Genomic DNA, 11,119 nt, shown 5'->3' on the forward strand with positions numbered 1-11,119 from the left:
GATTTTAAAGATTAATATAAGAAAAGAAATTTATAGAACTAATATAAAAAATAACAAATTTAAGGGACTAATATAAAAAGAAAAACATAATAAATCAATATAAGAAAAATAAATTTAAAGGATTAATATGCGATTATTTTGCTGATTTGGATTTGTGACATTCGCAATATTAAGATCATCTCAAATTATTATTTAAAAATATAATAATGTTCGACGATGTTTAATAAATTAATTAATTAATGATTTTTTTAGTCTTTAGAGTTGAGACAATAACTTTATTGATATTTGTTCGATAAAAATAATAAAAAATAAATGAGTTTCTAAAAATTCGGCTTGCAAATTAAAACCAATAAATTCATTAAGACGAAAAAAAATATTAACTTATAATTTTCACGAATAACGTCTATTATCTTTAAAATTTTAAATAACTTTAAAACATTTGTTCACTTTAAAATTTATTGGATAATATTTTTATTAGATTGAAATATCTGGCCCATTAAAAAAAAAATACAGAATTCAGATCAATTCATAGAAGAAAAAAAAATAGAACTTTCCATGTCTTAAAAAAAAAATAGACACAAATTATTCCCTAAACCAAAATCTATCATTGAAACTGATTTGGATAACCATAAAAAAAAAAATATAATAAATAAATAAATAAATAAATAATTAAATAATAATAATAATAATAATAATAATAATGTTAAAAATTAAAAAGATGACTCATTTAAATATTTTTTTTAATGAAAAATAAATTATTATTGTGATACGGGGAATAAAATGCAACTTGTGGGGGTGTTAACACTCATGTCACATCTTTCGTTGGAAAGGGTGTAACAACAATTTTAAAGTTTTAAGTTTCCATGGATTATGAATTGAGGTTCCATCAGATGTGTATTCCGTCCAACTTTAATTATAAACATAAAAATATTTGCTTTGATTGGTACAACAGTCAACCAATCTATTCTTTAATATCATTGTTCCAAAAAAATCATTACATTAAATAATTTTTTAATATCGTAAAAAGAAGACCGTTAATTAGAAATATATTGGTACATGTATTAATTTTTTACATAAACTTTAAACTATTAAATGCATTTAATTATCTTCAATATATAGAAAAATATATTTTATCTAAAATAAAATATAAATAAAATTTATGATTAAAATTAATATATCGAATTTTAAATTAAAATTAAATAATTAATTTTAATTATTATTATTTGTTTACAACGAGTATATTTATTTTAGAATTGAGTTAATTGTATCAACACATAGAAGTGAAATTAAATTATCCCAATTGAAAAGGAGACACTATCTGATTTATTTATTTAGTGATAACACAGAGTTGATTTTTTATTTTATTTAAAATAATGACATATATTAAATGAAATTAAAAGAAGTAAGAAATTTGTGTTTAAAATTAAATTGAGGGCCCAATCCGGACGCGTGGTAGACGTGGAAACTCAAAAGATAAGGACGTTATATTTGTTGATAGGTTATATAACCATTTCTGTTTCTTTTAAGTATAATAATAATAATAATAATAATAATAATAATAATAATAATAATAATAATAATAATAATAATAATAATAATAATAATAATAATAATAATATATAATAATATATACACTTTTGGGCTATATATATTTGAGACTTATATAATACAAACACTTACCTTATTCCGGAAACACTTTCTATTTTCATCTAAACCCATTTCATAAACATTACTAGAAAATACAATCTCCAACTCTCTCTAAGATTGATCGCATCTTGTAACAATCATCAAATCAAGCTTTCAAAACCAAGAAATTTGTACTATGGATTCTCTCCTAGACCAACCAAAAACTCCTCAACTTTACGAACAAATTGCAAGAAACGTTTCAATGCCAGTGTCAACTCGTTCTCAAACAATGAACGATTCAAATCCACATCAAAGTTTAAAGAAGAAATTGAAACCCCTAACACTGTTGTTCAAACAAAAAAACCTTTTACCTCCCAAGAACCCTTCTTCCAAGAACCGTGTGGTGGCTCGGAAGCTGTCGTTGCCGGAAACGGAGAAAACAGGGAACAGAGTAACGGTGTTTGTGAGAGTGAGACCAATTTCGAAGAAGGAAAAGGAAGCGGGTTCGAGGTGTTGCGTAAGGATCGTGAATCCCCGTGACGTTTATTTGACCGAATTCGTTAATCCTAACGATTACTTGAGGTTGAAGAGAATTCGTGGACGTCATTTCACCTTTGATGCTTGCTTTCCTGATTCAGCTACTCAACAGGAAGTTTATTCCACCTCGTGAGTTCTCTTCTCTATACCACCACATTCACATTCTCTTCATTCATAATTTTCCTAAATTTGGCTTTCCTATAAATATAGTATATCATTATTAAATTAAATATGTCTTATTGGATTCTCTTCCAATATTGGGTTTTTATATGGAAACTTTTTTTCAAACTCTTATGAAGTTTTATCAGTGCCTTCGCATCATAATGTTATTATTTGGTGTATGGTTTTTAAACTTGTTTACATTGCATTTTCAGAACCTCAGAACTTGTGGAAGGAGTTCTACAAGGGAGGAATGGGACAGTTTTCTGTTATGGTGCCACTGGAGCTGGAAAAACTTACACAATGCTTGGTACAGTGGAGAGCCCTGGGGTGATGGTGTTGGCAATTAAGGATCTTTTCCGTAAAATCAAGACGAGAAGTTGTGATGGAAACCATGCTGTTCATCTGTCCTATCTTGAGGTTTATAATGAAACTGTAAGAGATTTGATTTCACCTGGAAGATCTCTGGTTTTGAGAGAAGATAAACAGGTCCACTTTCTTATCTTAATTGTAATTTTAAAAGAAAATTAGCCATGTTCAAGAGAAATGTTACTGATAATTTGTGCATGTTATGGTACCTGTCACTACATACATGACTTTGAAATAAATTGAATGATTTTTCAATAGTATATCTTGATGCAAGTACATAGGTACAGTCAATTTACACAGATATGATAATATTTTGATAAGCATTCAAAGTTCATGTATACTGAGTCACATATCAAGCTGTAATTGTAGATTGCATTGTTTTGCATTAGGCCACAATAACTGCATTTCAACCACAACTGCGGCAATACATCAGCATGGGAAATTTAATACATTTAGCTCATGTTTACTAGTATGTTTTTTAGGGGCCATCTATACTACTAGGTGAAAGGAATAAGAACTTATTTTTCCTTGTAGGCATTAATACTTAGCTCATTAGTCTTAATGAGGAACCTTGTAGTTTAATTTAAATACCTGCTGATTAATATTATTTCAATTCTTCACCTACTAGCCCCTCCAGCCAGATTAAATATATGAAAAATGAATTTTTGTTTGTTGTGAAGAATTCTTGTTTTCGCTGCATCCCATTAAATCACAATCTGATCGTCCCTTGTCTAACTATATTTTAGGGGATTGTGGCAGCTGGTCTTACACAATACAGAGTTTACTCTACTGATGAAGTAATACTCTGAACCATTCTAGTATATTGGAAGACTGCTGTATGAATTTTTTGAGTTTTTATTTGCTTTTGCTGCTTCAGGTGATGACATTGCTTCAGCAAGGAAATCATAACAGAACTACAGAACCAACTTGTGCAAATGAAACATCTTCACGTTCCCATGCTGTCTTGCAGGTACTCTTTTGAAGGTTGTTTACAGAAAATGATGCAAAAACCCTTATATGCTGTGATTGTGACTTGTGCTTAGTTTATTTGTTACATATAGGTTGTTGTTGAATACCAAGTTAGAGATGCTGCAATGAATATTATTAACAGTGTGGGAAAGCTCTCGTTGGTTGATCTTGCAGGGTCAGAGAGAGCTCTTGCCACAGATCAAAGAACACTTAGATCTCTTGAGGGTGCCAACATTAACCGATCTCTTCTTGCACTAAGCTGCTGCATTAATGCTCTTGTAGATGGAAAGAAGCATATACCATACCGAAATTCAAAATTGACTCAGCTTCTCAAAGATTCACTAGGAGGAACATGCAGCACTGTCATGATTGCTAGCATAAGCCCGAGTAACCTCTCATCTGGTGAAACTCAAAACACCCTTCATTGGGCTGATAGAGCCAAGGAGATTCGAACAAAGGTTGAATCCTCTAACCATTTCAAAATTTCACTGACAAAATAGTATGAGTATTTTCTAAATGTTTTGTCATAAATCGTCATGTGTATTAATATTTTGGTTTATGGAGTGATAACAAGTAGGTTTTTATCCTTTGATAATGTTCACATTTTTTTTCGTTTGGAATTTTTCATCTTCTGTCAAATATATCACTCCGTTGATTTTGAATAATGAAACTGAAATCTGTTAGACATGGATGCAGGCAAATGATGCAAATGAAGATCTATTTCCAGTAACTGAAACAGGAACAGACCAGGCCAAGCTGGTACTTGAGCTGCAGAAGGAGAATCATGAAATGCGAATGCAGCTAGCACGACAGCAACAAAAGCTTTTGACACTCGAAGCACAGTCCTTAGCAGCATATTCCTGCTCAACACCACCATTCGTTTCATCTCTTCTTTCGACTCCTCCAACTCCTGTTCAACCAAATGAAAAGCAATGGACCAGACCCTCTTTCTTCACTGCAATTTATCTCACTCCAGAGACCAAGTGCAACGGTGAGAAGATAGGCATCATTGTCAGAACACTTAATCAAAATGTAAAATCCCTTGAGTCAGAGATAGAGAGAATGGAAAAGGACCACTCTTTGCTGATAAAACAGAAAGATGATGTTATTTGCGGGCTTTCACAAAAAAGTCGGAAAACAGCAGCAACAACAGAGAAAGTGGTAACCAGGTCTAGCATACGGACAAAGAGTGCACGTCATTTTTTTCAATCACCACTACCAATGGCCATGAAACGAAGCTTTTGTGCATTAGGTGGGAGAAAAACTAGAACTCATGTCATGTCTGAACCTACTGCACATTCATCCACGCTTCTTCAGCAGTAGGACCAGATGGTTGCTTTTGGAGACAACTACTTAGTGATTTTTTTATTTTTTATTGTATTTAGTGATTATTTTATTTCTTATTGTATTCCTTCATTCATTTTTTTCTGATTTGATTTGAGTTGGAATATTAACATTTCATCTCTTCAATTTCAATATGATTATCAGTTTGTAGAATCTTATACAATATATTATTATTATTGTTATTATTTGTTTAAACCAAAATTAGCTAACCCCACGAGGAACTCTCGATCGAATTACTTGGTCTAATAATTCAATATAAACGATGAATTTTACTATCAAATCTTAAAATCAAAAGTTTTTGTTTTGTAGATCAACTCTATAAATATTTTTAAAATTTTAAAACTATTGAATGTTTTTAAATAATTTCAAATGAACGTATAATAAAGTTTTAAATACTTAATAATTCAATATAAACGATGAATTTTACTAATCTAACCAAAATCAAAAGTTCTTGTTTAGTAGATTAACTCTTCAAAAATTTAAAACTATTGGACATTTCATTAAAAAAATTCAAATAAATGTATAATAAATTTGTTAAAAATATAAGTAGATATCGGTGACTAGATTGCATAGTTATAAATATCATATTTATATAAAACTTTGTGTGTTTGATCATTAATATATTATTGAATAATCTACGATTGAATTAGTAAAATTCTCCGTTTATATTAAATTATTAAGCGGAGTAAGTCATCCCAAAGTTACTCCTAGAGTCAACGGATCTCCATCCAACCATAAATATTTTAAGTTAGCCTAACACACAAGCAGCTGAATTTAATGTAGTTGAATCTCTATTTGTCAAATTAAGGGTTAGTCGAACTAGCAACAACTAAAAAGGAGTTAAGTGATTCTTTTTCAGTTCCACAAAGGTTTGCAAGGGTCGTGTGGTCTTCAGTGACAATCTAAACATATGGGTATTGACAACTCAACGGTACAATTTGTATTTAATGCTTACAGCGCCACTAACCATGAACATCTATATTTGCGAAGAGGCAATGGCAATTCAGCCTCAACTCCTAAACCACACCAATTCAGCCAAAACCCCAAACAAGCCTCGCCAATTCAGCCCCAACTCCTAAACCACCCCTAGGGTTTTCTTTTTCCCCAACTAACTCAAGCCAAAAATTCCTATATTATATTAAGATACACTTAATTAATACTATTTATCAAAGTGAAGCACTTCTAATTTTAAACCACAAAACACCAACACTTACTTTTGAAAAATTTCTTGAAGAACATCAAAGACTATTTGTCATAGTTCAAAAATAATTTGAATCACTTCAAAAACATTTTTAATTTTCAAAAATCAATTGATTTGGAGATAGATACTAAACCACGTATTTTTAAAAATACAACTTACTAAATTTGTTTCCAAACTTTTCTTAAAAGAATAAGACTTTTTTTTGTCTCATCTCTTTCTTTAAAATTTGTTACATGACACTAAAAGTTTCAACTATTTCTTAAAACTTAAACACTTAAAAATTCTCAAAGTCACCACTTCAAATCTACTAACTTTTTCAAAACTATAAAATTTTCAACAACAATTAAAATACAAATTTAGTTTCTTAACCCTTTTTAAATCAAAGGTCGAATAACAATCATCAAATCAAGCTTTCAAAACCAAGAAATTTGCACTATAGATTTCTCTCCTAGACATTTGATTATTTTAACTTATCAAGATATTTCATTATTTTTTAAATAAATTTAATTATATTTAAAAGTGGTCCATCAATGAACCACATATTAGATTGTTGACTCCATAAATAACTATATGCTTATTTATTTCTCACAATCTATCAAAGTGGTCTTAGACTCACGTTCAAAGGGATCAAGAGTAAAAGAAATTTGTTTTAAGAAATAAAAAAAATAAATAAAAATAATAATAATAATAATAATAATAGTAATAATAGTAATAATAATAATAATAATAATAATAATAATAATAATAATAATAATAATAATAATAATAATAATAATATGAATCACGGTTTGGGCTATATATATATATATATATATATTCTACTATTACATAATACAAACACTTTTGTCTCTCGACAAACACTTTATATTTTCTTCGTCTAAACCCATTTCACGAGAATTAACAGAAAGTCCAATCGCCAAGAACGCTCTCTCTGAGATTCACCGCATCGTATAACAATAAAATAAATGAATTTGAAAAAAGATACAAAAAGACAATTGTAATAAATGTTTTGTCATTAAAAAAAAAATTCAAATTCATTATAATTTTAACTCAACATGTGAGAGTAAGTGAGCGTCTTAGAATACCAACAATCAACATATGTCACTACCAAGAAAACAATTTCGTTCTAGAGGTAGATAATTAGTGTTGTTTGACAAGAGGAGATTTCTTTATTCTACTGTGCAATGATTTAAAAAGATATCTATTACCATATGTAAATTGAAATTCAATCTACTAGAGGCAGAATAAAAGTTCAATTCTCTAGAGGCAAAATGAAAATCCATTTTAGACAATCAACATAGAGTTTAAATAATTATTATTTTATAAAGCGAATATTTAAATTCTACTTTATAAAATTGAATCTATCTTCAACAAGAGTTTTGTAAAAATATATGCTCATTGATGATCACTGTCTATAAATTTATGGTCGATTATTGCAAAATCAGGACCATTAATGGTACAATGGAATCTTATACGTACAATAGGTACCTTTCATCTTGTGAATTCTCAGCTCATTAATTTTGTCATGGCCAACTCTAGGGGGTAGTCGATGGCAATGATAACTTTAATTATGATAATATTCAATTTGATATGTACATATGGCTAAGAGGCTACCTCAAGTAGTAGGACAGATTAGTTTGCCACAAGTTTTGTCTTACGTCAACACTCAACAAGTGAACACGTCTTATGCTAGAGGACAAGCCTTGAGCCCAACAGTTGGAACAACAAGACCAATTGTTGGTTATTCGACTCAACAACTATAGGGGTGTTATTCACCTGGTTCAGCTAACACAACAACATATATGTCAAGACCAGACATAACAGTTCCCCCTTGTGGATTCGGGTATACCAAGAGGAGTTGGTGGTTACGTTGGAGAACAAACTTGGATAACCAATCCACTTTACTAGTATAACACTCCAATGCACTACAAATATAACATTGTTTTGTGGCCATCTTAAGAAAGATTTTGTGGTTGAAACAAACCATCACAAATTAATAGGCAAAAATATCCTCACAAAATGCTAAAATTTAAATTGGTTGTTATTAGTGGCTGAAAAAACGCTCACAAATCAAAAATATTTTTTTTTGATGATTTTTACTTTTCTGGCGGTAAAAAACGGTCAAAAAAATATTAAAGAAAAAACTTATTTAAATTTGTAGCCGCAAAGGCCGCCACAAACTGAACATGCTCTTCTATATGCTCGATCTGCCACAAATGCTATTTTTTCTCTCTCTATATATGATTCTATCATTCCTCCTCTCATTTCTTACTTCTAATTTCTCTCTAAATTTTGTCTTTATCTTCTCTCTACAAATATTTTTCCTACAATTTTTATTTTAAAACAATTGTAATGCTTCTTGTATTAGATTAATTTTGTACTTCTCTCATGAGTTTCGTTAAGTCTTTACTTTATGTTTTATTTTTTAATGTTAATTTTTTATTTGAAGTTATTTATTTAATGAATATTATTTAATATTTTATGTTTTGATAGTGGTATTATTGTATTGATTATGAAGAGTTTTTATTTGTTCATAAGCTTCAAGTCAGACACTATCCTGCATCAAGTTAATATGTAATGCATTTTAAATATAGATTAGTAATTTATATATTTATTATTAAAAAAAAGTTAAATGATTATAAAGTATTTTTAGAGCGTTAATATTTTATTTTAGAATATGAAATATATTATTTTTAAAATTGGTGATAATATTATTTTTGCTTAATTATAATTTTGGTCTCTATATTTTCACTTGACATGTTCCTAATATATGTATTGACACTATCAATTTTCCCCGGATTCCTGATTGAAGATACTGGAGCACATAAATTAGGAACTTGGTATGTTCATTACTCCCTCTATTTCAAATCTTTGATAATTTTAATATTATTCTAAAATAAAATATAAATAAAAATTGTATCTAACAAATCTATGTATGTGATTTAAATTTTAGATCAAATACGTCATTATTTCAAATATTATTTTCGTTTATATTTCATTTCGAATGGAGTAATAATTAATAGAGATAAAAGTATTTTTTATTAAAAAAGAAAAGAGAGAGAGAAGAATATTTTGGTCAAAATATACATTAACAAATGATTTTTTTGCTAATCTTTATTGAAAAACCTTAAAATACCAAGGAAATGGAACAGAGTGAATACAAGTCTACAACACGCATTATTTTAAGCTCTTCTTCAAGAAAAAATTAACTCTTCCATTCATTTGTGTGTTCCTTAGTAATGTGTATATTATAATTATATGTACCACTGAGCAGTTATGTTTCAAAAAAATTGAAGGTATGCACTTGTGTTGATTGCAATGTATAATGTTGGAGATCTAATAGGAAGATACATCCCACTGATTGAATTATTGAAATTGGAGTCACGAAAGTTAACAACGGTAGCAATTCTATGTCGTTTCTTACTTGTTCCAGCATTTTATTTCACTGCAAAGTATGGTGACCAGGGCTGGATGATAATGTTGACATCATTCTTGGGCCTATCCAATGGCTATCTCACTGTTTGTGTTATGACATCTGCACCCAAAGGTTATAAGGTGAGACTATATTCAATATTAAATTAACAAAATTAAATAAATGATTTTGTAATTTAAAATGTTTAAAAAATAAATTTTGATAAAAGATTTAATAATTTTAATAAAATTTTAAATTCGCCTTAATTAGGCATCTATATATATGTTGGATGGGTCATGCTTAAAACCTATTGAAGTTGAGGCACATTAATATTTTCATGTTTTGATTTATTGTAGGGTCCTGAACAAAATGCCTTGGGAAACTTGTTGGTGTTGTTTCTACTTGGAGGTATTTTTGCAGGGGTGACACTAGACTGGTTGTGGTTGATAGGTAAAGGTTGGTGAAATCTTAAGTTGGTGTTATCTCTCGAGATATGGTTCAATGACACAAAAAATACACCAGGGGTGTATTTGTAATTGTTTCCATAAATAATAAAGGTAGTGACTATGTAGTATGTATTTCAAATTTATTTTCAATATTGTTTCTTTTTTAAGATGATGAAAAATGACTAAGAAATCATCTTAAATTTTTATTTTGAACATGAGTGAAGACGACGAAGAAGAGAAAAATGTAAGTGTTTTTTCTTTTTAGATTTTAAAGATTAATATAAGAAAAGAAATTTATAGAACTAATATAAAAAATAACAAATTTAAGGGACTAATATAAAAAGAAAAACATAATAAATCAATATAAGAAAAATAAATTTAAAGGATTAATATGCGATTATTTTGCTGATTTAGATTTGTGACATTCGCAATGTTAAGATCATCTCAAATTATTATTTAAAAATATAACAATGTTCGACGATGTTTAATAAATTAATTAATTAATGATTTTTTTAGTCTTTAGAGTTGAGACAATAACTTTATTGATATTTGTTCGATAAAAATAATAGAAAATAAATGAGTTTCTAAAAATTCGACTTGCAAATTAAAACCAATAAATTCATTAAGACGAAAAAAAATATTAACTTATAATTTTCACGAATAACGTCTATTATCTTTAAAATTTTAAACAACTTTAAAACATTTGTTCACTTTAAAATTTATTGGATAATATTTTTATTAGATTGAAATATCTGGCCCATTAAAAAAAAATACAGAATTCAGATCAATTCATAGAAGAAAAAAAAATAGAACTTTCCATGTCTTAAAAAAAAAATAGACACAAATTATTCCCTAAACCAAAATCTATCATTGAAACTGATTTGGATAACCATAAAAAAAATAAATAAATAAATAAAAATAAATAAATAAGTAAATAAATAATAATAATAATAATAATAATAATAATAACAATAATAATAATAACAATAACAATAATAATAATAATAATAATAATAATAATAATAATAATAATAATAATAATAATAATAATAATAA

General features: G+C 28.3%; 2 protein-coding genes across 4 annotated transcripts; both read left to right on the forward strand.

Annotated features, from left to right (window-relative positions):
- The first annotated feature begins 1,674 nt into the window (after positions 1–1,674).
- On the forward strand, positions 1,675–5,186 carry LOC101512670 (kinesin-like protein KIN-8A). Of its 3 annotated transcripts, none has more exons than XM_073367785.1 (6): positions 1,675–2,292; positions 2,538–2,811; positions 3,438–3,488; positions 3,569–3,661; positions 3,753–4,118; positions 4,345–5,186. In XM_073367785.1, exons 1-6 carry the CDS (start codon positions 1,823–1,825, stop codon positions 4,981–4,983), a joined length of 1,893 nt encoding a protein of 630 aa, XP_073223886.1. In that variant the 5' UTR covers positions 1,675–1,822; the 3' UTR covers positions 4,984–5,186. The 3 variants fall into 3 exon arrangements, with proteins under 3 accessions (XP_073223886.1, XP_073223888.1, XP_004487346.1); XM_004487289.4 differs by having other exon boundaries at positions 1,676–2,292; positions 4,357–5,186; XM_073367787.1 differs by lacking the exon at positions 3,438–3,488.
- A 3,726-nt stretch (positions 5,187–8,912) lies between these two features.
- On the forward strand, positions 8,913–10,327 carry LOC140919057 (equilibrative nucleotide transporter 3-like). The gene is made up of 3 exons (XM_073364566.1): positions 8,913–9,045; positions 9,502–9,760; positions 9,974–10,327. The coding sequence occupies exons 1-3, from the start codon at positions 8,963–8,965 to the stop codon at positions 10,079–10,081; spliced, it is 450 nt and encodes a 149-aa protein (XP_073220667.1). The 5' UTR covers positions 8,913–8,962; the 3' UTR covers positions 10,082–10,327.
- Positions 10,328–11,119: the final 792 nt, after the last annotated feature.

The sequence above is a fragment of the Cicer arietinum genome, chromosome 1 (genome assembly GCF_000331145.2).
Source record: "Cicer arietinum cultivar CDC Frontier isolate Library 1 chromosome 1, Cicar.CDCFrontier_v2.0, whole genome shotgun sequence".
Taxonomy (NCBI): domain Eukaryota; kingdom Viridiplantae; phylum Streptophyta; class Magnoliopsida; order Fabales; family Fabaceae; genus Cicer; species Cicer arietinum.